This window comes from Hyperoodon ampullatus (genome assembly GCF_949752795.1).
Source record: "Hyperoodon ampullatus genome assembly, chromosome: 8".
Classification (NCBI taxonomy): Eukaryota; Metazoa; Chordata; class Mammalia; order Artiodactyla; family Ziphiidae; genus Hyperoodon; species Hyperoodon ampullatus.
The window spans coordinates 95,858,172-95,885,842 of record NC_136921.1 but is presented as its reverse complement, the minus strand read 5'-3'; the positions used below and the strand labels follow the sequence as shown (position 1 = coordinate 95,885,842).

At 36.9% G+C, this 27,671-nt stretch overlaps 2 protein-coding genes across 5 annotated transcripts in view; one reads left to right on the top strand and one right to left on the bottom strand.

Annotated features, from left to right (window-relative positions):
- The window catches only part of CERKL (CERK like autophagy regulator), a gene marked incomplete at both ends in the record, with an annotated part of 157,570 nt that extends 138,011 nt beyond the window's left edge, over nucleotides 1-19,559 (top strand). For all 3 annotated transcript variants that reach the window (XM_079709980.1, XM_079709979.1, XM_079709978.1), the window contains 3 exons: nucleotides 3,694-3,790; nucleotides 18,454-18,632; nucleotides 19,478-19,559. In XM_079709980.1, coding sequence (XP_079566106.1) covers nucleotides 3,694-3,790; nucleotides 18,454-18,632; nucleotides 19,478-19,559 — 358 coding nt within the window. The remainder of the gene's footprint in view (nucleotides 1-3,693; nucleotides 3,791-18,453; nucleotides 18,633-19,477) is intronic.
- A 2,586-nt stretch (nucleotides 19,560-22,145) lies between these two features.
- The window catches only part of ITGA4 (integrin subunit alpha 4), a gene marked incomplete at both ends in the record, with an annotated part of 76,341 nt that continues 70,815 nt past the window's right edge, over nucleotides 22,146-27,671 (bottom strand). Inside the window, 6 exons of one of the 2 annotated variants that reach the window (XM_079709628.1) lie at nucleotides 22,146-22,244; nucleotides 22,708-22,827; nucleotides 23,197-23,295; nucleotides 25,219-25,338; nucleotides 26,069-26,194; nucleotides 27,011-27,118. In XM_079709628.1, coding sequence (XP_079565754.1) covers nucleotides 22,146-22,244; nucleotides 22,708-22,827; nucleotides 23,197-23,295; nucleotides 25,219-25,338; nucleotides 26,069-26,194; nucleotides 27,011-27,118 — 672 coding nt within the window. The remainder of the gene's footprint in view (nucleotides 22,245-22,707; nucleotides 22,828-23,196; nucleotides 23,296-25,218; nucleotides 25,339-26,068; nucleotides 26,195-27,010; nucleotides 27,119-27,671) is intronic. The other variant, XM_079709629.1, reaches the window with a different exon arrangement.

Sequence of the window (27,671 nt, the reverse complement as noted above, 5' to 3'; positions counted from 1 at the left end):
CCCATTAAAACTTTTCTATAAACCACATTTATCTTTCAGAATACCCTGCTAACTCTTGGCTAACTAGAATATTATCAAGAGGTAGTCATTTCTGAGTTGATTTTAAGGGATTTATCTTCAGAGTAGGCTGAGAGTAACTGTTATACTGGAAAAATGAGAATTTACTCTGATTTTTTTTACTCTGATTTTTTAATATCACTGAGGCTAAAATAATATTCCTTGGGTTTTATTGACATGATCTTATTGTGTTATTTTATGTCTGCTTTGCTTTATTTATTTATTTACCAGTCATTGAGAATATTATATTTAATTCTGGTATTCCTTATGCACGTCTCTGCCTTTCGATTTTAGTGCAGACGTATACATCCTTAGCAGGAATAGCATGTACGTGTGTATGATACTTTTAGTCAGAGGAAACATTTTAGTTATATTTAGTGTGAATTGTGGTGCATCTGAATCTACTGCCCACATTTTCATGAGACATTTTATATATCATTTTATCCACAAGCTATAGCTGTTCCATCTCTTGCACATCCTTTTCATGTAGTTGTCCATCATTGGTCTGAAAATATATTTCTCTTGCGTTCCTGTAGAGCATAGAAGAAAGGTGATGAATGTTGTGTAATATCATCACTGTTAGATTTTCCCCAGAAGTGGAATAAAAGAATGACTTATGTATGTACTTTGGCAATTCATAACATCATTTTAATGATTAGTTTCAACTTCCCTGCAAAATATTTAACCTGAAGGATTAACAATTGGTAAAGGGATGATTTAAAATGTTTTCCTTGGCAATTGATAGGAAAGTAAGAAAGAGGGAAATATCCAAAGTTAGAGAAGAAGAGAAAAATTTTTTTTTTTTTTTTTTTGCAGTACGCGGGCCTCTCACTGTTGTTGGCCTCTCCTGTTGTGGAGCACAGTCTCCGGATGCACAGGTTCAGCGGCCATGGCTCACGGGCCCAGCCGCTCCACGGCATGTGGGATCTTCCCAGACCGGGGCATGAACCCGTGTCCCCTGCATCGGCAGGCAGACTCTCAACCACTGCGCCACCAGGGAAGCCCGAGAAACTATTTTAAAAATCAGATGTCAGAGTCTCATTAATTATCTCTAGTGCTGAAGCTTGTGTGGTTTAGAAATTGAGGCTGATTGTTTCCTCCCCATACCCTCAGAAACCCTAGATAGCTGTGCACCTCCCTAATGTAGTTTCCCCCACGAAAAGTGAAGATCTGGCTGGCTGACTAGAGCTGCATTCTCCAGGACTTGACACAATGCTGCTCTAACCCTACGCCATCTCTGACTCTCGTGTTTGCTCAAGGACCTTCATGGGAAGTAGTCCTGCTCTCCTGGGAGCAGTAGATTCATGCCTCCTTCCAAGCTGCTCCAGTCATTTTCCAGCTGGCCTGGAATTCCACTGCTTACTCTCCAGGTTCAATCTGCATTGATGAATTTTTTCAGAGGAGGATGACTAGTTAGAGATATCTTCTGTGGATTGTAAGCAAACATGTCATTTTTTTAAAGGCCTTTACATCAGAGCCTCAGCTGACCAAGGTATTCAAAAATTTAGCTTCTGAATGATTCAGGGAAATGGCAAAGGAGTTTCAACTTCCACCTTTATTTATTTTTTCACAAGAAAGTATAATTTACTTCAGAATACCTCAGTGCAAGTTGCTGATAGGAACTAATTTTTTTGTATTCGAATTTTTCTGAGATTAAATGCATTAATGTATGGAAAATATTTAGAACAGTGCCAAGCACATAGCATGTGTTTCAATTATTAATAAGTATTGAAAGGTAGACACATGAAATGCTTTTCATGTTTACCAGTAAAAACTAAGTAATTAAAAAAAAATCAAGAATGCACAAAACACTAATGTTTTGGTACTTTTTTTTTATACATCTTTATTGGAGTATAATTGCTTTACAATGGTGTGTTAGTTTCTGCTTTATAACAAAGTGAATCAGTTATACATATACGTATGTTCCCATATCTCCTCCATCTTGCGTCTCCCTCCCTCCCACCCTCCCTATCCCACCCCTCTAGGTGGTCACAAAGTACCGAGCTGATCTCCCTGTGCTATGCGGCTGCTTCCCACTAGCTATCTATTTTACATTTGGTAGTGTATATATGTCCATGCCACTCTCTCACTTTGTCACAGCTTACCCTTCCCCCTCCCCATATCCTCAAGTCCATGCTCTAGTAGGTCTGTGTCTTTATTCCCGTCTTACCCCTAGGTTCTTCATGACATTTTTTTTTCTTAGATTCCATATATATGTGTTAGCATACGGTATTTGTCTTTCTCCTTCTGACTTACTTCACTCTGTATGACAGACTCTAGGTCCATCCACCTCACTCCAAATAACTCAATTTCGTTTCTTTTTATGGCTGAGTAATAATATGTGCCACATCTTCTTTATCCATTCATCCGATGATGGACACTTAGGTTGTTTCCATCTCCTGGCTATTGTAAATAGAGCTGCAATGAACATTTTGGTACATGACTCTTTTTGAATTATGGTTTTCTCAGGGTATATGCCCAGTAGTAGGATTGCTGGGTCATATGGTAGTTCTATTTGTAGTTTTTAAAGGAACCTCCATACTGTTCTCCATAGTGGCTGTACCAATTCACATTCCCACCAGCAGTGCCAGAGTGTACCCTTTTCTCCACACCCTCTCCAGCATTTATTGTTTCTAGATTTTTTGATGTTTTGGTACTATTTATTTCCAGTTGGGAAGAGGTGACGTAATGGGTAAAAGGAATGGTGGACCCTGGATTAAGCGCTCTGGTTCCAGTGATTATTTTGTTTTTCTCTGTCTTTGAACCAATCACTTAAACTTCGGGGCTTCTTTTCCTTCTACATAAACTGAGTGAATGACTGGGTAATCTTCAAGGTCCCTTACAGCTCTAACCTGAGCTTCCATAAGATTTAAAGAGCTCTTTTTTATGTCGTCATTGTTATTCTTGGAATAACTTTATATTTGCACTGAAACTGAGCCTAGAAGTCATTTGCACATATTTCTGCAAACTGCCTTCTAAAGCTAGATGCATCTGTGAGTGGCTTTTTGGCACTAAATCACACCTCTAAATTTGCAGCCTCTTATATTGAACTGAAGAGTTATGCAAGATTAAAATGTTCAGTCATTTAACTGAACATGTGTGGTAGCATTTGTTCACTCCAGTTCATCCATCCAAGAGCCCCTGATTTATTTGGTTTCCTATGTCACTTAGACCTGCCCATAAATAAATATTTAAATCACACTTTAGATTTTAAAAAGTGTTGAACTAGTTGTTAGACCATTTGTATTTATTAACTATCGTACAACACATCTTTAAAAAAATACATGGTTTCACACTTAGAATCCCTAAGTAAGTACATTGGATTTCAAATTATGTCTTGATATGTGAATAGGATGCATGATGATTCATTTTTTAAGAAGTGCTTGGTGTCAGTGCTTGGTGAGAAGGAAATCAGTCAGTTGTTTAATAAAACTAATTTGAAAGGCTGTTTCATTTAAAAGACAACACAGCAAGATATGGTTTAATAATTTTAGGTAAATTTAATGTGATGGTGATTTATCTAGCTTGCCTACAACTTCTAGTAAACATTATTTGTTAGGAGGAATGATACAGAGTAATTTCTGATGTACTCTCTTAATAAATATTTTAATGTCAAATACAAATATTTAATTTCAGATTAAATAATGGAAGCATGGCTCTTATAATTTCACGAAACACCTCTCAACCAGAATTTATAAAACACCTGAAAAGATATGCAAGTGTTAAAAACCAGGTACAGTAAACCATTTAGATTACCTGTGTGCAAAGCAATTAATCATGGGGAGGGAGATGCTGCCAGAGTTGACACCGAGTCCTGCCTTGTAAGAAGGCTTTATTTTCTTCTGAATGCATTAACCTTTTTTTTTTTTCAATTTGTTCTTTCTTCAAATTCTGAAAAGTATCCACCAGTATTAATATGGATTGGCCTTTTTTGAATTGTGGGTTGGTGGTTATATACATTTATGTGTGTGTGTGCAAAGAGAAAATAGAAAATGTAGTGTTATATTGAAATGTGAAGTAAATTAAGGATAAAATGACATACTCAGCTGTTCTTCAGAATGAAGAGAAGTGAAATCTGAGATTTTTAGCCTTCTTGATTTTATGGCAGCAGACTCCCTCTAAAGTTATGACCTTTGGATTTTCCTGTTGTTTAAGATCAGCCTACTTACATTGATTGAAATAGATTTGCAGAAATATATTTTATTTTTTTTATTTTATTTTTTATTTATTTTTTTTTTATTAGTTTCTGCTTTATAACAAAGTGAATCAGTCATACATATACATCTGTTCCCACATCCCCTCCCTCATGCATCTCCCTCCCTCCCACCCTCCCCATCCCACCCCTCCAGGCGGTCACAAAGCACCGAGCTGATCTCCCTGTGCTCTGCGGCTGCTTCCCACTATCTATCTACCTTACGTTTGGTAGTGTATATATGTCCATGCCTCTCTTTCCCTTTGTCACAGCTTACCCTTCCCCTTCCCCATATCCTCAAGTCCATTCTCAAGTAGGTCTGTGTCTTTATTCCCGTTTTACCCCTAGGTTCTTCATGACATTTTTTTTTTTTTTAAATTCCATATATATGTGTTAGCATACGGTATTTGTCTTTCTCTTTCTGACTTACTTCACTCTGTATGACAGACTCTAGGTCTATCCACCTCATTACAAATAGCTCAGTTTCGTTTCTTTTTATGGCTGAGTAATATTCCATTGTATATATGTGCCACATCTTCTTTATCCATTCATCCGATGATGGACACTTAGGTTGTTTCCAGCTCCGGGCTATTGTGAATAGAGCTGCAATGAACATTTTGGTACATGTCTCTTTTTGAATTATGGTTTTCTCAGGGTATATGCCTAGTAGTGGGATTGCTGGGTCATATGGTAGTTCTATTTTTAGTTTTTTAAGGAACCTCCATACTGTTCTCCATAGTGGCTGTACCAATTCACATTCCCACCAGCAGTGCAAGAGTGTTCCCTTTTCTCCACACCCTCTCCAGCATTTATTGTTTCTAGATTTCTTGATGATGGCCATTCTGACTGGTGTGAGATGATATCTCATTGTAGTTTTGATTTGCATTTCTCTAATGATTAATGATGTTGAGCATTCTTTCATGTGTTTTTTGGCAGTCTGTATATCTTCTTTGGAGAAATGCCTATTTAAGTCTTCTGCCCATTTTTGGATTGGGTTGTTTGTTTTTTTGCTATTGAGCTGCATGAGCTGTTTATAAATTTTGGAGATTAATCCTTTGTCAGTTGCTTCATTTGCAAATATTTTCTCCCATTCTGAGGGTTGTCTTTTGGTCTTGTTTATGGTTTCCTTTGCTGTGCAAAAGCTTTGAAGTTTCATTAGGTCCCATTTGTTTATCTTTGTTTTTATTTCCATTTCTCTAGGAGGTGGGTCCAAAAGGATCTTGCTGTGATTTATGTCATAGAGTGTTCTACCTATGTTTTCCTCTAAGAGTTTGATAGTTTCTGGCCTTACATTTAGGTCTTTAATCCATTTTGAGCTTATTTTTGTGTATGGTGTTAGGGAATGATCTAATCTCATACTTTTACATGTCCCTGTCCAGTTTTCCCAGCACCACTTATTGAAGAGGCTGTCCTTTCTCCACTGTACATTCCGGCCTCCTTTATCAAAGATAAGTTGGCCATATGTGCGTGGGTTTATCTCTGGGCTTTCTATCCTGATCCACTGATCTATCTTTCTGTTTTTATGCCAGTACCACACTGTCTTAATTACTGTAGCTTTGTAGTATAGTCTGAAGTCAGGCAGCCTGATTCCTCCAGCTCCGTTTTTCGTTCTCAAGATTGCTTTGGCTATTCGGGGTCTTTTGTTTTTCCAAACAAATTTTGAAATTTTTTGTTCTACTTCTGTGAAAAATGCCAGTGGTAGTTTGATAGGGATTGCATTGAATCTGTAGATTGCTTTGGGTAGTAGAGTCATTTTCACAATATTGATTCTTCCAATCCAGGAGCATGGTATATCTCTCCATCTATTTATATCATCTTTAATTTCTTTCATCAGTGTCTTATAATTTTCTGCATACAGGTCTTTTGTCTCCTTAGGTAGGTTTATTCCTAGATATTTTATTCTTTTTGTTGCAATGGTAAATGGGAGTGTTTTCTTGATTTCATTTTCAGATTTTTCATCATTAGTGTACAGGAATGCCAGAGATTTCTGTGCATTAATTTTGTATCCTGCTACTTTACCAAATTCATTGATTAGCTCTAGTAGTTTTTCGGTAGCATCTTTAGGATTCTCTATGTATAGTATCATGTCATCTGCAAACAGTGACAGCTTTACTTCTTCTTTTCCAATTTGGATTCCTTTTATTTCCTTTTCTTCTCTGATTGCTGTGGCTAAAACTTCCAAAACTATGTTGAACAAGAGTGGTGAGAGTGGGCAGCCTTGTCTTGTTCCTGATCTTAGTGGAAATGGTTTCAGTTTTTCACCATTGAGGACGATGTTGGCTGTGGGTTTGTCATATATGGCCTTTATTATGTTGAGGAAAGTTCCCTCTATGCCTACTTTCTGCAGGGTTTTTATCATAAATGGGTGTTGAATTTTGTCGAAAGCTTTCTCTGCATCTATTGAGATGATCATATGGTTTTTCTCCTTCAACTTGTTAATATGGTGTATCACATTGATTGATTTGCGTATATTGAAGAATCCTTGCATTCCTGGAATAAACCCCACTTGATCATGGTGTATGATCCTTTTAATGTGCTGTTGGATTCTGTTTGCTAGTATTTTGTTGAGGATTTTTGCATCTATGTTCATCAGTGATATTGGCCTGTAGTTTTCTTTCTTTGTGACATCCTTGCCTGGTTTTGGTATCAAGGTGATGGTGGCCTCGTAGAATGAGTTTGGGAGTGTTCCTTCCTCTGATATTGTTTGGAAGAGTTTGAGAAGGATGGGTGTTAGCTCTTCTCTAAATGTTTGATAGAATTCGCCTGTGAAGCCATCTGGTCCTGGGCTTTTGTTTGATGGAAGATTTTTAATCACAGTTTCAATTTCAGTGCTTGTGATTGGTCTATTCATATTTTCTATTTCTTCCTGAGTCAGTCTTGGTAGGTTGTGCATTTCTAAGAATTTGTCCATTTCTTCCAGGTTGTCCATTTTATTGGCATAGAGTTGCTTATAGTAATCTCTCATGATCTTTTGTATTTCTGCAGTGTCAGTTGTTACTTCTCCTTTTTCATTTCTAATTCTACTGATTTGAGTCTTCTCCCTTCTTTTCTTGATGAGTCTGGCTAATGGTTTGTCAATTTTGTTTATCTTCTCAAAGAACCAGCTTTTAGTTTGGTTGATCTTTGCTATCGTTTCCTTCATTTCTTTTTCATTTATTTCTGATCTGATCTTTATGATTTCTTTCCTTCTGCTAACTTTGGGGGTTTTTTGTTCTTCTTTCTCTAATTGCTTTAGGTGCAGGGTCAGGTTGTTTACTCGAAATGTTTCCTGTTTCTTAAGGTGGGATTGTATTGCTATAAACTTCCCCCTTAGAACTGCTTTTGCTGCGTCCCATAGGTTTTGGGTCGTCGTGTCTCCATTGTCATTTGTTTCTAAGTATTTCTTAATTTCCTCTTTGATTTCTTCAGTGATCACTTCATTATTGAGTAGTGTATTGTTTAGCCTCCATGTGTTTGTATTTTTTACAGATCTTTTCCTGTAATTGATGTCTAGTCTCATAGCATTGTGGTCGGAAAAGATACTTGATACAATTTCAATTTTCTTAAATTTACCAAGGCTTGATTTGTGACCCAAGATATGATCTATCCTGGAGAATGTTCCATGAGCACTTGAGAAAAATGTGTATTCTGTTGTTTTTGGGTGGAATGTCCTATAAATATCAATTAAGTCCATCTTGTTTAATGTATCATTTAAAGCTTGTGTTTCCTTATTTATTTTCATTTTGGATGATCTGTCCATTGGTGAAAGTGGGGTGTTAAAGTCCCCTACTATGATTGTGTTACTGTCGATTTCCCCTTTTATGGCTGTTAGTATTTGCCTTATGTATTGAGGTGCTCCTATGTTGGGTGCATAAATATTTACAATTGTTATATCTTCTTCTTGGATCGATCCCTTTATCGTTATGTAGTGTCCTTCTTTGTCTCTTCTAATAGTCTTTATTTTAAAGTCTATTTTGTCTGATATAAGAGTTGCTACTCCAGCTTTCTTTTGATTTCCATTTGCATGGAATATCTTTTTCCATCCCCTTACTTTCAATCTGTATGTGTCTCTAGGTCTGAAGTGGGTCTCTTGTAGACAGCATATATATGGGTCTTGTTTTTGTATCCATTCAGCCACTCTGTGTCTTTTGGTGGGAGCATTTAGTCCATTTACATTTAAGGTAATTATTGATATGTATGTTCCTATTCCCATTTCCTTAATGGCTTTGGGTTCGTTATTGTAGGTATAGTCCTTCTGTTGTGTTTCTTGCCTAGAGAAGTTCCTTTAGCATTTGTTGTAAAGCTGGTTTGGTGGTGCTGAACTCTCTCAGCTTTTGCTTGTCTGTAAACGTTTTAATTTCTCCATCAAATCTGAATGAGATCCTTGCTGGGTAGAGTAATCTTGGTTGCAGGTTTCTCTCCTTCATCACTTTAATTATGTCCTGCCACTCCCTTCTGGCTTGTAGAGTTTCTGCTGAGAGATCAGCTGTTAACCTGATGGGGATTCCCTTGTGTGTTATTTGTTGTTTTTCCCTTGCTGCTTTTAATATGATTTCTTTGTGTTTAATTTTTGACAGTTTGATTAATATGTGTCTTGGCGTATTTCTTCTTGGATTTATTCTGTATGGGACTCTCTGTGCCTCCTGGACTTGATTAACTATTTCCTTTCCCATATTAGGGAAGTTTTCAACTATAATCTCTTGAAATATTTTCTCAGTCCCTTTCTTTTTCTCTTCTTCTTCTGGAACCCCTATAATTCGAATGTTGGTGCGTTTAATGTTGTCCCAGAGGTCTCTGAGACTGTCCTCTGTTCTTTTCATTCTTTTTTCTTTATTTTTCTCTGCATCAGTTATTTCCACTATTTTATCTTCCACCTCACTTATCCGTTCTTCTGCCTCAGTTATTCTGCTATTGATCCCATCTAGAGTATTTTTCATTTCATTTATTGTGTTTTTAATCGATGCTTGATTCATCTTTAGTTCTTCTAGGTCCTTGTTAACTGTTTCTTGCATATTGTCTATCCAAGATTTTGGATCTGGGAAATAGAATCTTGGATCAGCTTTACTATCATTATTCTGAATTCTTTTTCAGGTAGACTGCCTATTACTTCTTCATTTGTTAGGTCTGGTAGGTTTTTATCTTGCTCCTTCACCTGCTGTGTGTTTTTCTGCTTTCTCATTTTGCTTATGTTACTGTGTTTGGGGTCTCCTTTTTGCAGGCTGCAGATTCGTAGTTCCCGTTGTTTTTGGTGTCTGTCCCCCGTGGCTAAGGTTGTTTCAGTAGGTTGTGTAGGCTTCCTGGTGGGGGGGACTAATGCCTGTGTTCTGGTGGTTGAAGCTCGATCTTGTCTTTCTGGTGGACAGGTCCACGTCTGGTGGTGTGTTTTGGGGTGCCTGTGGCCTTATTATGTTTTTAGGTATCCTCTCTGCTAATGGGTGGGGTTGTGTTCCTGCCTTGCTAGTTGCTTGGCATAGGGTGACCAGCACTGTAGCTTGCTGGTCGTTGACTGAAGCTGGGTGCTGGTGTTGAGATGGAGATCCCTGGGAGATTTTCGCTGCTTGATATTATGTGGAGCTGGGAGGTCTCTTGTGGACCCGTGTCCTGAAGTTGGCTCTCCCACTTCAGAGGCACAGCACTAACTCCTTGCTGCAGCACCAAGAGCCTTTCATCCACCCGGCTCAGAATAACAGTGAGAAAAAGTAGAAAGAAATAATTAGTAGAAGAAAGAAAGAGAGATTGAAAGAAAGGAAGAAGGGAAGTAAGGAAGGAAGGAAGAAAGAAAGAAAGGAGGGAGGGAGGAAGGATGGAAAGAAAGGAAAGAAAGGAGGGAGGGAGGAAGGAATGAAAGCAAAAGGAAGAGTGAATGGAAGAAGAGAGGGAGGGAGGGAGGAAGGAAAGAAAGAAAGAAAGACAGGAGGGAGGGAGGGAGGGAGGAAGGAAAGAAAAAGAAAGTGGAAAGAAGAAGGGTGGGAGGGAGGGAGGGATGGAGGAAAGAAAAAGAAAGAAGGAAAGGAGGAGCGGAGGGAGGGAGGGAGGAAGGGAAGGGAGGAAAAAAAGAAAGAGCAGGTAAAGTAAAATAGAATAAAGTATGAAATATAGTAGCGTTATTAAAATTAAAAAGTAATTATTGAAAAAAAACATGGACCGAAAGAACCCTGGGACATATGGTGGAAGCAAAGCTATACAGAGAGAATCTTACACAGAAGATTACACATACACATTCACAAAAAGAGAGCAGGGGGAAAAATCAAAAATCTTGCTCTCCAAGTCCACCTCCTCGATTTGGGATAATTCGTTGTAAAAAGAGGAAAAGGGCGAAAAGTCTGAAATCTTGCTAAGTCCACCTCCTTAATTTGAGATAATTCGTTGTAAAAAGAGGAGAAAAAAGGGGGGGGGAAAGTCTTAAATCTTGTCCTCAAGGTCCACTTCCTCAATTTGGGATGATTCGCTGTCCATTCATACACTCCACAGACGCAGGGCACATCAAATGGACCGTGGAGCTTTAATCCGCTGCCTCCGAGGCTGCACAGAGAGATTTCCCTGTCTCTGCTCTCACAGCTCCCGGGTCTCAGCCTTGGACCTGGCCCCGCCTCTGCGCGTAGGTCGCCGGAGGGCGTCCGTTCTTCGCTCAGACAGGACGGGTTTAAAGGAGCCGCTGATTCGGGGGCTCTGGCTCACTCAGGCAGAGGGGAGGGAGGGGAATGCCCTCTCCTCGCGCACCAGGCAACAAAAGGGAAAAAAGTCTCTTGCCTCTCCGGTAGCTCCAGACCCTTTCCCCGGACTCCCTCCGGGCTAGCACTAACCCCTTCAGGGTCTCTTCCTGCCGCCAGCCCCAGACCTCTCCCTGCGCTCCGACTGAAAGCCGATACCCGAGCCTCAGCTCCCAGCCCCGCCCGCTCTGGCGGCCGAGCAGACAAGTCTCTCGGGCTGGTGTGTGCCTGAGGGCACCGATCCTCTGTGCCAAAATCTCTCTGCTTTGCCCTCCACACCCCTGTTGCTGTGCTCTCCTCCGCTACTCCGAAGCTTTCCCCCTCCGCCACCTGCAGTCTCCGCCCTCGAAGGGGCTTGTATTGTGTAGAAACCTTCCCTCCTTCACGGCTCCCTCCCACTGGTGCAGGTCCCGTCCATATCCTATTGTCTCTGTTTATTCTTTTTTTCTTTTGCCCTACCCAGGTATGTGGGGAGTTTCTTGCCTTTTGGGGGGTCTGAGGTCTTCTGTCAGCGTTCAGTAGGTGTTCTGTTGGAGTTGTTCCACGTGTAGATGAATTTCTGATGTATCTGTGGGGAGGAAGGTGATCTCCGCGTCTTACTCTTCCGCCATCTTCCTCCGGCCCAGAAATATATTTTAAAATACACTACTTTTATATAGATGTTATTTATTTTATTCTAAACTTAGGATGTGCGGTGGTATTTGTAGAGATAGATAAAACTGTACTTCCATTTTAAGGGATTTGTTTTAAAGAGAAGCAATAACTATTATAAGCCATATTCTTTTGGCAGACATTTTGAGCCAGTTATTAGGAAACTGATCCAGAAATATGTGAATTTCTGAAATTATGAATCTTGAAGTACATAGTATGCATGTAAAACCCTACAGTCTCATACCTTCTTACAGGTATAAAATTGTGCCTGGATGTAGTTGGGGGAGAACAGATGGGGGAAGGAGAGTAAATCCAGCCGGTGACCAGCAGCTGAATCTTTCTTACATAGGTAGCCACTGCAAGGCTCTCATTTTTGCTTCTTTATAATTTTAAACTTTCTCAGGCAGGCTTCATGAAGTTTCAGATCTCCACTGCCTACTACATTATTTGATCAGTGTTTATTGAGCAACCAGTTGAATGAAATGTTTAGGAAATTATGTCATAAAATTATATACAGTCCTATTGTCTTTAAATATAAATCTCTAAGGAGACAAAGTGGACAAAAGCAGATATAATGTAGGTTGTAAGCCTAATTAATAACTTTATGTATATGTGTTTGGGAAAATAGCGATTTATTGATTTTTAAAGGAATGTATGCCTTTTCAGATGTTGCTAATTTTGTTTGCAACTTTATTATTTTTCTTAATCCAAAGCAATACATGTTCATTGGTTTTCTTGTAAGTCAGAAAATAGAAACAAGATAACAATATATATTAAAAGCTCTCGGGCTTCCCTGGTGGCGCAGTGGTTGAGAGTCTGCCTGCTGATGCAGGGGACACGGGTTCATGCCCCGGTCTGGGAAGATCCCACATGCCGCGGAGCGGCTAGGCCCATGAGCCATGGCCGCTGAGCCTGCGCGTCTGGAGCCTGTGCTCCGCAATGGGAGAGGCCACAACAGTGAGAGGCCCACGTACCGCAAAAAAAAAAAAAAAGCTCTCAAAATTCTATATTCCAAGAGATAATGAGTGCCATTACCTTGGTATAAACTTTTCCTATTCTTTTTCTATTAAATAAATTTGAGAACTTAAAGGAGTAATAACCCCAAGGTACTTACCCTGAGAAGCTGTATATTTATTTTAGGGAGGCACGACTGCACAGATTACTTACAGAAGTTCTCTTTTGGAATTGCCTAAGGGGCAAATGTCTTAGGTAATTTTTGTAGACATCCTTTTCTCATTACGAAAGTAGCTTTCTTCTGACTTTAAAAGTAATAGATGCTTACTATAAAAAATAAAGACAAAGACATAGTAGTGAATGTAATTCTGTATCTATAGGAAAGTAATTTTTTTCAAAAGGAGACCATGTTATGCAAGACATAGCCATTTTTCTCAGGTACTCAACCAGTCATATCTTGCTTTTGATACAAAAAAACTATTGCCTGTGTGTGTGTGTGTGTGTGTGTGTGTGTGTGGTTCATTAGGCTTAACTGATTGGCTCAGCTCTTTCCAAAAATTCAAGTCCATGCTACTGCTCTGTAATTTTTTGCAAAGAAATTCTAAACTGTTTTGCATAATGGTATATAGTAAGAATAATTGGTTTCATTCCCAAGGTGACTGCTTTCAAGCAATGTTAGTCTGATACATTTGTTAAAAAATCACAGACATACATATACACATATACATGTGTATGTAGTCTCTTTCCTTCATGGTGACATGTTCAAAAATATAAATTTATATAAATTATGTAATATTATAAAGACCAGATAAATATAAGGTTATATAATCCACTGTCAATTAGTAGCAGTTCTGGTATCCAGGAAGGGAAATGCGGCACTTCAGCCTAAGGAGAGCAACAGTCTAGGTCTCTGAGCCATCTTTCTAGGTTGAACTGAATGTTCATGTATCTGAACAATTGTAGAATGTACTGAAAACCATTATTTGTAGGTGATGCATCTTGCATTTCCCATCTCTGTGTGAAATAGATAGAGGTAAAAATTACTCTTCAAGTCTTTTCAACTCCATCCTGTAGCTGGCCTTTGTTTTCTCTGTTCATATTGAAACATTTCTACGTTTGCTTTGACCATCATTTTTGTTTAGGGGGTTTAAAACCCTTGTTATTCCCCAGGGGTTTGTTTGTAGCCTTCTTCTCATGATACCTTTTCCTGGGTGATCTCACTGCTTCCCATTGCTTGAACCACTATCTGAACTTTGCACACTACCAAGGGTTCTCTCTTCCTTTCTGATTTGCAGGACCACTGTGCCTTCCTGTGTGCTGAGAAGGTTATAAAACTCACAGGCATCTTGAGTCCAGCACGTCCACTACTTACCTTATTGCCCTCTTCCCTGATGGTGCTCCTTCCGTGTTTCCCTACAAAGGGCAGTGGCACCACTCTCTACCCATCCTGGAGTTACTCTGGATCCCTCTCCCTCATTCCTCACAACCAGTCCACCAATTAATTCAAACTTTAATCCCTTCTTGCTTCCAATAGCCTACTTCTGATCTTTCTTTTCTCTGGTCTTATCTTCCAGACTGCATTCTAGAGGGATTTTTCTAAAATACATATCTGATTTATCTCCTGCCTAATTCTTCAATGTGTTATTGTCATCAAGATGATATCAAATTTCCTCAGTGTGGAATACATGGCCCCTTGTATTCTAGCCCTTGCCTATCTCACAGCCTCGCTTCTTGCCATCCTCCACCAGATTGCTCATGCTTTGGTCATTGAATTTGTTTTCTAGGGCTGCCATAACAAATACCACAGACTGGATAGGTTTGGTTTCTCCCAAGACCTGTCTCCTTGGCTTACAGATGGCTGCCTTCTGGCTGTGTCCTCACTTGATCTTTTCTCTGTGCATGCACATTCCTGGGGTCTCTCTGTGTGTCCCAGTTTCCTCCTTTTATAAGGACACCAGTCATATTGGATTAGGGCCTACCCTAAAAGACTCATTTAACTTAATCAGCTTTTAAAGACCTAATCTCCAAATATGGTTACATTCTGAGGTACAGGGAGTTAGGACTTCAACATATAATTTGGGGAGCGGGGGGACACAATTCATCCCCTAACACCATATGTGTCTATGTTTTAAAATCAAATATAGGCATTAACATACTCTGAAAAATAAATGCCAAAATACCAGTGTTGCCATCAGTATCACACTATGCTTGATCATGGCATATCTCTGTATTCTTGCAAACGTGGTTTCCTCTCTCCAGAGCTTCTCTTCACCTCCAGGCTAATTCTTCTGTGTTAAGACTCAGCTCAAGGGGGCAATTCACCCAATATCCTGAGCCTGTTTGCCTCTTCTCATTTCTCTGTGCTTATACCATCATGGCACTTATATATAGCACAACTTTAATTGTTAACTTCCCTTCCTCATGCCCCAAACACACCCTCACATGTGATATCACGCTCTTGGCTTCCCTAAGTCCCATCTAACAATGTCTGTGGCTTCCTAGGTAATAAATGTGCATGCATGGATGAATGGAGCTTCATTTTGTGAAGTGTGCACATGAAAACTGATGATGTAAGACAATAGACTTACTGGTGATGGCCATCAGTTCCTGACACTCCTTGGCTTTAGCTGCATGGCTCAAGTCTTTGACCTGTTCATCACATGACATTCTCCCTGAGTGTCTATCTTCACATGGCATTCTCCTCTCTTAACCAGGACATCAGTCATATTGGATTAGGGCCACCCAAATGACCTCATCTTAACTTGATTACATTTGCAAAGACCCTATTTCCAAATAAGGTGACAGTTACATGTACTAAGAGTTAGGACTTCTAGATATCTTTACGGGGGACACAATTTCACCCATAATGGCCAGTGATCACTGACTCATTTAAAACACATTATTTTGGGACTTCCCTGGTGGCGCAGTGGTTAAGACTCCATGCTCCCAAAGCAGGGGGGCCGGGTTTGATCCCTGGTCGGGGAACTAGATCCCACATGCATGCTGCAACTGAGAATTCACATGCCACAACTAAGGAGCCTGCCTGCTGCAACTAAGACCTGGCACAACCAAATAAATAAATAAAAAATTTAAAAATGTTTAAAAAAACAACTAAAACACATTATTTTTACAATGAATGAAAAATGTAGAACATTTTACAAGTGCAGTGTGAAGGGTGGCCCCAAACCTTACCTTAAGGCCCCAAACCTTAGTTTTAGAGAGAGCCTTGCTTTTTCAAACAGAGAGTTGCTTCGGGCCCGCTAACCCTGTACTTCAAATAGAACAACTGTTGCCATCATGTAACCCAGTATTATCCACCATGTAACCCATGCATTATTCAGTATAAACTGTAAGATCTGCTGGGCCTTGATGTTTCCACATATAGCAAAATAAGGGTATTGGGGGAAATAGTTTTCTGGCAACTTTTAAAATTCTGTGCTTCATCGAGGTTTATATGTGAAAGGGAAAAAAACACATAGATAATATATTTGTGATAAACCTCATGCCATTTATCTGAAAACTGAAATAAATGAGTAGTTGTGCATTTCTACTAAAAAGTTACTTGGCTATCTTAGTTATTTCAGAGAATACATATTTTTTCACTATAGTTTCCTTAGGCAAGTAAGAAAAATTTAAATTAAAAAAAATTTTTACTGGAGTATAGTTGATTTACAATGTTGTGTTAATTTCTGCTTACAGCAAAGTGATTCAGTTATACATATATATAATATTTTTCTTATTTTTTCCATTATGGTTTATTGCAGGATATTGAATATAGTTCCCTATGCTACACAGTAGGACCTTGTTGTTTATCCATCCTATATATAATAGGTGGCATCTGCTAATCCCAAACTCCCAATCCTTCCCTCCCTTGCCTGCACCTTGGGAACCACAAGTCTGTTCTCTGTGAGTCTGTTTCTGTTTCGTAGATAAGTTCATTTGTGTTGTATTTTAGATTCCACATATAAGTGATACCAGATGGTATTTGTCTTTCTCTGTCTGGCTTACTTCACTTAGTATGATAATGTCTAGGTTCATCCATGTTGCTGCAAATGGCATTATTTCATTCTTTTTTATGGCTGAGTAATATTCCATTGTATATATGTACCACATCTTCTTTATCCATTCATCTGTTGATGGGCATTTAGGTTCTATGTCTTTGCTACTATAAATAGTGCTGTTTTGAACACTGGGTGCATGTATCTTTTCAAATTAAGGTTTTATCTGGGTATATGCCCAGGAATGGGATTGCTGGAACATATGGCAACTCTATTTTTAGTTTTTTGAGGAACCTTCATACTGTTTTCCATAGTGGCTGCACCAATTTACATTCCCACCAACAGTGTAGGAGGGTTCCCTTTTCTCCACACCCTCTCCAGTATTTGTTATTTGTAGACTTTTTAATGAGGGCCATTCTGACCAGTGTGAGGTGGCACCTCATTGTAGTTTTGATTTGCATTTCTCTAATGATTAGCAATTATGAGCATCTTTTCATGTGCCTATGGGCCATCTGTATGTCTTCTCTGGAGAAGTGTCTATTTAGAATGTCTATTCTACCCATTTTTCGATTGGTTTTTTTTTGTTATTAAATTGTATGAGCTGTTTGTATATTTTTGAAATTAAGCCCTTGTCAGTCATATCATTTGGAAATATTTTCTTCCATTCCTTAGGTTGTCTTTTAATTTTGACTATGGTTTCCTTTGCTGTGCAAAAGCTTATAAGTGTGATTAGGTCCCATTTGTTTAATTTTGATTTTATTTCTATTGCCTTGGGAGACTGACCTAAGAAAACATTGGTATGATTTATGTCAGAGAATGTTTTACCTATATTCTCTTCTAGGAGTTCTATGATGTCATGTTTTATATGTAAGTCTTTAAGCCATTTTGAGTTTGTTTTTGTCTATGATGTGAGGGAATGTTCTAACTTCGTTGATTTGCATGCAGCTGTCCAATTTTCCCAACACCACTTGCTGAAGAGACTGTCTTTTCCCCATTGTATATTCTTGCCTCCTTTGTCAAAGATTAAATTGTCCATAGGTGTGTGGGCTTATTTCTGGGCTCTCTATTCTGTTCCATTGATCTATGTGTCTGTTTTTATGCCAGTACCACACTGTTTTGATTATTGTAGCTTTGTAGTATTCTCTGAAGTCTGGGAGGGTTATGCCTCCTGCTTTGTTCTTTTTCCTCAGGGTTGCTTTGGCAATTCTGGATCTTTTATGGTTCCATATGAATTTTAGGATTATTTGTTCTATTTCTATGAAAAATGTCATGGGTAGTTTGATAAGGATAAAATAAAATCTGTAGGTTGCTTTGGGTAGCATGACCAAGAAAGACTGAAATATGAAGTTGACTTTGTACCATGCTAGAGTGGTCAGTAAGCAGCCATAATTATCATGCAACTTGTGTACATCTTTAAAGTGAGGATGAGACAGGCAAATACCTGTCAAAATCACATGGGATGGACTTTCTCTTTTTACCTTCATAAGTTTAGTTCTTCCTAATTAAATTCCAAATGTGAAACTTATTCTAGAGTTTGCTCTACATCAGTTAAACTAGTTGACAATAATCAAGTGAGTGGATTATATAAATCCTCTATAACAATAGACCAATATTAAAGATTTAGTTTTTATTGGAAATTATTGTATATAATTTTATAGACATATACTATTTGTCGTAAAACAAGTTTGCCAGCTGCTAGATCTAAATGAGCTAGGAAAGCTTCAGAAAAGGGGCTCCTTCTTCCAAAGAAATTGGAACTAATTAGAGTTTCAAAGCTATGAAAACATCAGCATGCACATTGATATTTACTTGCAAGTGAGAGCACAGTGAACTTTCCTAGTTTGCATCACAGTTAGGGATAAAGCAAGTACCAAGATTATTTGCATTTATTTTTTGGGTTTTTTTTTTTTAGTTCAATTTTCCATTTGTTGAGACTTACACTGTTGAAGAAGTAAAAGTTCACCCAAGGAGTAACAGCAGTGGACACAATCCAGAGGAAGAAGATGGACCACATGAAACTGCTACAGGAAGCAGTTTCCCTTGGAATGTAGATGGTGATTTAATGGAAGTTGCATCAGAGGTCCATGTTAGGTAAGTCTAATTATTTCAATACCATCTTGTACTATCAGTTTTGTGTCTGATGGACATATAAATGGAAGTTGCCTTCTTATAACTATCAAAACAGGCAGTTGGCTAATTTTTTTTTTAATTCGTAAGTCAGGGAAGCATAAAAAGACACATGTACAATTTTAATAAATAAAGAAGTGTAACTTTGTATTTATTCACTAATTATTATGTAGAACCAAAGCATTTTCTTTGGTTATGAGTCTCTATGTTGGCATTCTGAATTACCATTCTTCACAAACTATACAGATAATGTACGTCTACAATTTCCATTTTGAATTTTAAAAAATGGATTAAGATCTCAAACCTTGTGATGCCATCTGAATAGCAGATGGTTACAATTTAATCCCCCAGTCATTTAAAATTTCCTTTTACCCACAACAAATACTGTAACACTTTGTGTTCAGCAGTTTGCTTTTATCGTCTTTCCAAAGCATACTTTACATAAGAACAATTTTACATATTTATTAACAAGAGCAATGGGTTATAAACAGGCTTGGGAACATGCAAACTTATTGTTGGTAAGCATTATGACTCAGTGGGTAGAAGAAGTGCGCAGGGCTTCCTGAGTAGCCTGCTAGATGTGAGCTTTCTACATGCACGGGTGACTGGGCTTTACAGGAATTACTGCTGCTGATTTATTAGGCCCTGCAGTTTTTCCTAGATGGCAGCTCTGCCATGAATGTATGTTCATTGGCTATCATTAGATTTATATTTGGTATTATGCACCACATTTGATAGGGGTTATGTGTGAAAAATAACAGAATGATAGGTTGATGAAATAATCATGCATATTCTTATATTCTTTACAGAGTACACCCAAGACTTATCAATCTTTATGGAAAAAGCATGGAAGAAATGAATGATTCCCAAGTAACATGTAGTTGTTTATAAGAGGAATGTGAAAATTAGAATTTTAATATGAAGGGATATTGTCATGTTTTAAACAGATATTTTAGTAAGGAAAAAACTTTTTAAAAGAAATTAAAATTGCTATTTTTGATGTTACTAAAAATTAGCTTCTAGGCTTTAAAAATAAGACATGAAATATATACAAAACAATTTAAATTCTGGTTTTTGGAAAGTATTTATTGGAATGGAAACTAAATATTTCATATACTTGAAATTTAAACATGATATATCAATATTTAACCTAGATTAATTCCAAAGTGAAATAATTTGGATTCCTGTCCATCAATTCTGATGTTAAATTTCCTATAGCCTGATGCCAACAGACCACAGAGTTCATGTAAGAAAGACTGTCCTGATTTCTTGATGAGGTATGTAATCCAGCAATATTAAATTACACAGCTAGGAAATGATATAACCAGAAATAGTACTATTGTTTCAAAAGCTCTCTAATACCTAGACTACTTGCCAAAAAGAAAAAATATGGATTTTTAAAAAAAGTTATAGTACCACTTTGGTGAATAGTCTCTGAAAGTTGAAAACTCAAAGTGGTAGGGTTTTGAAATCCATAATACACATAAACTATTCAAAATATCTAACTGGTTAGAATCCTACCTGAAATGGTGTCATTTCTAGTAGGAAGGAACCAAATTTAAATTTCCTCAGGGATCATCCTTGAGAAAGCAATTCTAAATTTGGATTTGATTTTCCACCAATGAGCCTAGACATTTTCTTGAAAGAACTACTTGTTTTTTAATCATAAAAAAACATAGTATCTTTTGTCAAAGGGTTCTTTAAAATTGAATTAATTTCTATTGGTACACTCCCGAGTTCAGGAGGTTTCGTGCTCATTGGGTCCCACTGCTCAAATGTCTTCACAAGTTTCTGTGCATTTTTCATTCTCCAGCCACTGATTTGTGAACAGATAACTTACAGGAATTAAGTGGTCTGACGAAGACAGCTGTTGGCAGGGCCCTCTATGAAGAAATCCTCTTCCACAGTGGTAAAGACTGCCCTCTAACCTATCACTTCCTGTAACAGATTTCGAAAATTTGGCCACAACCTTCATATCAAGACAGATGTAGGGACAAATCAGATGAAATTGTTTATCAGCATTTAGTTCATATGCATGAATAAATATTACAAAAAGTGATTGCATTTGCAAGTGAAGAGGTATTTAAAGATAAATTATTTTAGATGCAGAAAGAAGCTACTTCATTATAAAAAGTCTAAGAAGATAACACCAACAAAAAACTTAAAATACGTCAGTCATCACTAAAGCATGGAAATTTTGATGTCACATTTTTACCTGATACAAGCTAAATCTATATTTTTCAATTTTATAGTTAAATTTGCTTCTCTATTTCCCTGAAGAAGAGAATGCTCTTATAGTACTGGTGAAAACACATTTCATACTTACATGTGAGGAGAAAGGAGTAACATCCAAACAAGAATTTGTTTATTTGCTGAATTTGATAGTCAACATTTTAAACAGTATCTAATTTGTACGAAATACTGGTCCCCAATATGTTCTTTGAAGAGCTTTGATTTTTAAAAATTAGTGAGGTACAGATATCAGCTAAAGTGCAACATTCGATCTGTTTTAGAATATAAATTAGAATTCTAAGTACTGTTGTTTTTATAAACAGAAATTTTGATTAAAGATGGATTTTTACAATTTACTCTTCAGTACCTTTCCCTTGATAAAATTGTGTTATAGAAGGACTTACTGGATTTATACCTATATAAACATATATTTTCTCTTAAAAACTTATGTATATATATATATATGTACAGAAAGAAAAAATCCATAGCTGTATAAACAATAATTATCCAGAAATTATCCCATTAAGCTCAAACCAGTGTATAACTTCAGTCTGAAGTTTGCTCATCAGGCCATAGTATTCATAGACTGCTGAATAAATGGTTGTTGATCAAAGCTTATAGGAAAAATATTACAAATCAAGGTCTTTAAAGATAAAATATGCTTTAAAATGACAATGTTCCTCTTCTATTCATTAGAAAATTTGGGAACAGCTCTTTCAAAAATTCTACTAAATATTTCTAGAGAACATATTCCAAACAAGTCTCAAAGATCTATTAGAAATGAGTCCTTACCTATTTGGTGGAATTAATTTTACCAAAGCCAGCACATATGGTAAATAGTATTTCTTTTAAAGGAATGATACCTCAAAGTCCAAGTTTTCTCCAGTCGAGTTGTTTACTTCCTCAACGTAATTTTAATTCAGATGCACTCATTTCAAGGTATTGTCCAGGGATTACTTATCTTGGATAAGCTGATGCTTTAGTGTTTTTCTATCCATTTAAGAGCTGAAAGATTATCATCTATCTTTTTGGATATATTAAAATATTACTTTTGGAGTTATTTTCTCTTAGAATAATCATTGCTTGGATTTTTCATCTGCATTAAGACATAACATGTCACAAGGTCATAACTAAAAGAAGTGCATAGAAGAAGTCTGAGCAAAATTCACGGTTTCTTGTAAACAGTGTCTAAATTTTAGTTTACTGTAACCTGAGTCTGTTATTCTCTCAATCTGAAAGAAGTCTTCAATCATCTTTATTGCTTTTACTGTTAATGTAACTCCAACTGTCTCTTCTGTTTTCTTCTCGTAGGATAGACTTGTACTGTCTTTTGAAGAAGCCAGCCTGAAAATAGCATTACATAATCACTATAGTCATGAACATTAGATATTTGATATGAGTATAATAACAGTCAATGCCAATTGTAGTCAGTAAAAATTAGTTTGGGAAATATTGGGTTAAAGAGCATTGTTTTGTTGTTACTGCAGGATTTCTCAGTGATGCACGCACACTCTCCAAAATTGAAATTCAACATGTAACGTGCAGTGTTTGCCAAATGCTTAGTTAGAAAGAACATCTTTCAAAACTTTTGTTATAGTTTGAAGATAAGTTATCTTTAAGAAGGCATATTTTTCTAGAAAGACTGTGGTACTAAAGTTAAGAGAAATATGCAATCAATCAGTATAAGAATTAACATTAAAAATACTGAAATGCTGAGCTCTAGTAACGTGGGAGTCACAAGTTGGCTTTGAGAAGATCAAGAGTGGCATTTTGAGTGGTTTAACAATAGTAATTATTAAAGGCTTACCTTCCACATAACATATGAAATCAATAAAAGTAAAATAAGTCCAAGGAGCAAGCTACTTAAAATAATTGCTATAGTGAAATGGCGTTTGGGTCTTTGATGATGTAGTCCTTCGAGTAGAACCTACATAAATTAACCAAAATAAAGAAACATCACTTTAAAAACTTGCCTCTATTTCGTTTGAAGCCCCTCCACGATCCCCAGTAGTATTCAGAATAACCCATCCCATTTGCTTGCTGGTCTAACACAAACCATAGGAAACATTGGTAATTGTTTAGCAGAAACAGGGTGTGTAATGGGCCATATCTGTGGTTCTTCCTCCAATCCATCCTACCAAAATCACCTCCTGAAAGAGGTATGTCATGCCTTCCTGGCAGTTGTGGAAAATACCAATCCCCAGTAAAGTATTTTAGGCTCGCCATGATTTTCCTGACCCAACACTAGCAATATTTTTTCCCACAATGTTTGTTTTGGTTAAAAAGGTAATCTTACATATGCAACATTCTCATCCTTGTTTAGTTCAATAACTTTTGGATTTGGCTCTGGAAAAGCTGTTGCTCTTATTTCAAACTTCAGGGCTCTAGTCTCATCCTGTTTAATAAATAAAAAAAAAAAGATCACTGTAGCCTGATACATCATTTTGTTTCATGAAAACAGAGCAGGTAAGAATCATGAGAAACTACTTCTAAAGGTTTTCACAAGTTATCTTCTCCAGTTTCACCATTTGTAGTTAACTGCAATGCAATGCTTCCTTTGGTTCCAAAGGCATGTCCTTGGTATTAATTTATATTGCATCATTTTTTGAAATCTTTTTATTAAACATGGCTGCTTTGCAGAGAACTTGATTTAAATGCTTATAATATTTAATATTTAAATACTATTTGATAATTACCAGTGTATTTTTACCTTAGCTATTGAATTTTTATTCCCAAAGAAGACTTTCTTTGTCTGATAAACATTTCCTCAAATTAATTTTATTTGGGCTTGTTTTTCTTAATAGTGTTGTCATCTTTCTGCTCTGATCAAATACAGATTAGTGTACCAATATTGTAATGAAAAAATCTGGTACAAAATCTGGTACAAATATTTATAGCATTCAAAAATAAAATCAGTGGCTGAACTCAGAGCTTTACTGTCTAACAGAGGGCTTTATCACCCAGAATCCAGAGCTTGGGCATCTGTGAACAGGCTCCATAGACTCTAAGGATCTTTGAAGTTGTATTCAAAAATCAAGATTTTTTTTATTTTTCATATGTGCGTTCATTAGGGTAGATGAGAATATATTCTTTTGTCAAATTCTTAAAGAGGACTATGACCAACAAAAGTTAAAACTACTGTGTAAAGGTTATTTAACATTTTGGAGAGAACATGTAGAATTTTAGGGCTAAAAATAAATTATATACTTTATCTGGAGCAGTTTTTTTTCAACAGGGATGATTCTGTACCCTCAAGGAGAGTCAGCTATGTCTGGAGACATTTCTGGCTGGCAGGACTTGGGAGGGGGTGTACTGCCATTTAGTGGGGAGAAGCCAGCTATGCTGATAAATATCCTACAATGCACAGGACAGTCCCTGACAACAAAGAAGTATTTGGTCTAAAATGCTATTAGTGCCCACTGTTGAGAAACCTGGACCTCAAGAGTATGAAGGCAGGCTGCAAAAGTTTAAATAACTTGCAACTAAAACAGACAGCTCTTATTTCCCTGTCTGGTGCATCTTCCTCTTGAACACCTTGTGGTAATTTCAACTACTCCTCTTAACAAAACATAATAGCTCTCATTTCCTTTGGCTTATTATGTGCTGTGCACTAAGTGAAAGTGCACTAAGCACTTTATGAAAATCATCTAATCTGCAGCAACCCTGAAAAAGAGATATTACCCATATATTAATCTGATAAGGAAACTGAAGAACAGAACTCCAGATAAAACCAATGATCTCGAAGTACTTCTCATAAATATGCATGCTGCTTTTTAGGAAGAAGTCCAACATGTATTTAGTTAATTTTTAATTCAGCCTTTCAAAGTTCATCTTCTTAAAAGCGTGTTTGTGTTTTACCGTTGTTGATAAAGTTTGATGTTTTAGTTTGATTTTCTGGAAGTCTTAATTTTTAGCAAATATATATTAATAAATGTATATGGTATACAATAGTAGGTTTTTAAGCATAAAGTAATTTGGAAAGAACTTTAAGGATATATGAAATGTTAAAGCAGCTAATTTCTCTAATTTGATCAAGGTTCATAAATAGTTGGACATGCTTTCTAAAATCTCTTAATTATAGTCTATTTTACAGTCTTAGTAATCTGTTTAATTACTAAAGCCACGTCATTTAGACAATGTATTGTGTAGTGATAAATGGAAACAGTTTTGGAGTTTCACTCCAGATTTTACATTCATTCATACCTTCTTAATTTGTTGAATGCCTCCTTACATACCATCCTACCTGTATAGGATGGTCGCGTTTGTAGATTCTATATGAAATCTTATCCACAAAGTTGTCACTGTATCATAGACTTACCATTTCTAAAATGGATGGCCGACCCTCCAACTGAATGTGAACACTGGCTTCTTTTCCACTGTCCATTTTCCCAAAATTGCATGAGAAATTTAAACAATGTGGATCAGCTTTCATGCAGTACTTGAAAAGAATACAAAAGAGCTATGTTAAAATTTCAACATTTTTTAAAAAGGTGGCTAAATATTTAGATGGCTAAATATATGTGGAATTCAAGATCTGCTCCTCTTAGTGGCATTTTGCAAAAATTTATCTTGATATAAACATGGAATTAAAGATATGCTTTCATTAGTGGCACTGAAAAAATTATCTTGTTTTAAATAAAACACAAATGTTTAGTAAATTAACAAAAACAAAGTATTCGAACTAGATCACATGTTTTCATTATTCTTATGAACTTAATCTTCTGGGATAGAAAAAGTAAGACACCTAATCAGAGTCTTGCTAAGTTACATGTTCTATGTTCATTGTAAAACTTGGATCATTTTAAGGGCTTTCTTGGGTTTTTTTCCCCCATATATTCACTAAAATGAAAATACTGAAAATTAATTTCATGCCACGAAGGCCGTTCAGCTGAGGACAGCATCTTGACCCGCAAAGGGTCTGACACAACATCTGGTTGGCGTAAATTGGGCACTTGTTGCATAAATAATGAAAGTATATAGTATATATTTAACCCTGGGTGTCTCTCAACTCTCCAGTCATGCCTGTTCCTCACACACAAGAACATTACCTGAACTGGCTTCTCTCCTATACTCAACTGACAGTTCAAAGCCCCTTGGTTCATGGGTTTAAGTGTTTCAGTTCTGTAGGTTGGAAAGCAAAAACTACAACCTGAAAAATTGAAACTTACCAGTAGCCTCTTATCAGTCTTTGATAAAAATTTGAATATATCTTTCAGGGTCTCCATTGTGCCTTTTTTCTGCTCTAATGCACACTTTCTTTGGTAATTCTTAAAATAGCATTCTCCAACAGTAGTCTACAAAGAAAGAAAGAAAAATCTTACCCAATATTGGAAAGAACAACAGCTACATGGCTTTAAAACTTACCTTTCAAAGCTTACCTTTCCTGAAATATATCAAGTACTTCTAAAATTGTGTGAAAATATTTTTTGACAGATTTATTTGGGAGAGATTAAATCTCTGTGGCAAAAAATGCAACAAAAACCCAGAAAAATTTTAAAGGGTTGGATATAGGTCCCAAATTGATCAAATGGCCTTAGCCTTACAGAAATTAGGGCAATATGAAAAATGGACGTTTGAACATTAGCATGATATTGAACATTTCTTTGGCTTTAGACATACAACAAAGTGTTCTAACAGCATGCCCTACCATCTAAATCTGGAATTCAAGTAAGATTTTTAAGGATTATATATCAAATCTACTGAGTAGGTTTCTTTGTCGATTGTCTTAAAACTGGGAACGTAAAAACAATTCTGATAGAATCATCAACATAAGAATATTGATTCTTAAGTAGTTATTTGAATATTAATAAAAGGCTGAAGTACTGCTTTTTCAACAGTGGTCTCAAGCTTTATGGAGAATTCCACCAATTAAATTACTTCCACAGGTCCCTATCACAAAGAAAATCTACCAAAGATGGTGCAGCATAGTTCTGTTATTGTGTTAAGTCACATGTAGAGGTTCCACTGTAATCCTGCCATTCTAATGCAGTATTCAAAGTGTACACAATAAATGCATGGTGCATTCATAGTTTAGACTAAGTGTGACTGAAGTAACAGAAATATCCATTTTAGCAATATTCCTTAGAATAAAGGAAGGAACACATTTTTACCTGGACATCCAAAATGTTGAACAGTTTATCAGTTTGGGGAATAAAAGAATTTGGTATCATTATTTCCACACTAATATTTGGAGCCAAGCTTTGGCCAGTGTTGATAACCTGATAAGAAGAAAGAAAATTTAAACACTCAAAAAATACTTTTTATAAAAGTACAGATACCAATGAACTTTTCAGGTGAACCCATATATTTCATGCAACATTTATAATGGTGGAGGTTTGTAGTTGGCAGCTGCATGGCAAAAGGAGACAGAATATCCATAGTCAGAACTTTAAAACGCTTGTTAATAATATAACTAGTCATTTTTCCTAGACCTCTTCTTTTGGTGCCGATTAGACCAAACTGTCTACACTGATGGTTTACTGCAGAAATAGTCGGAGGAAAAAGACATCAATAATATACAGTTGACCCCTGAACAACTCAGGGGGATTAGGGTCACTGACTTCAGCACAGTTGAAACTCCGAATATAATGTATAGTCGACCCTCTGTATACATGGTTTCTCTGTATTCACAGATTCAACCAACCGTGGATTGTGTAGTACTATAGTATTTACTATTGAAAAAAATCCACATATAAGTGGACCTGTGCTGTTTAAACCTGTGTTGTTCAAGGGCCAACTGTACCTTGGTATGGCACATTATACAGCTAAAAA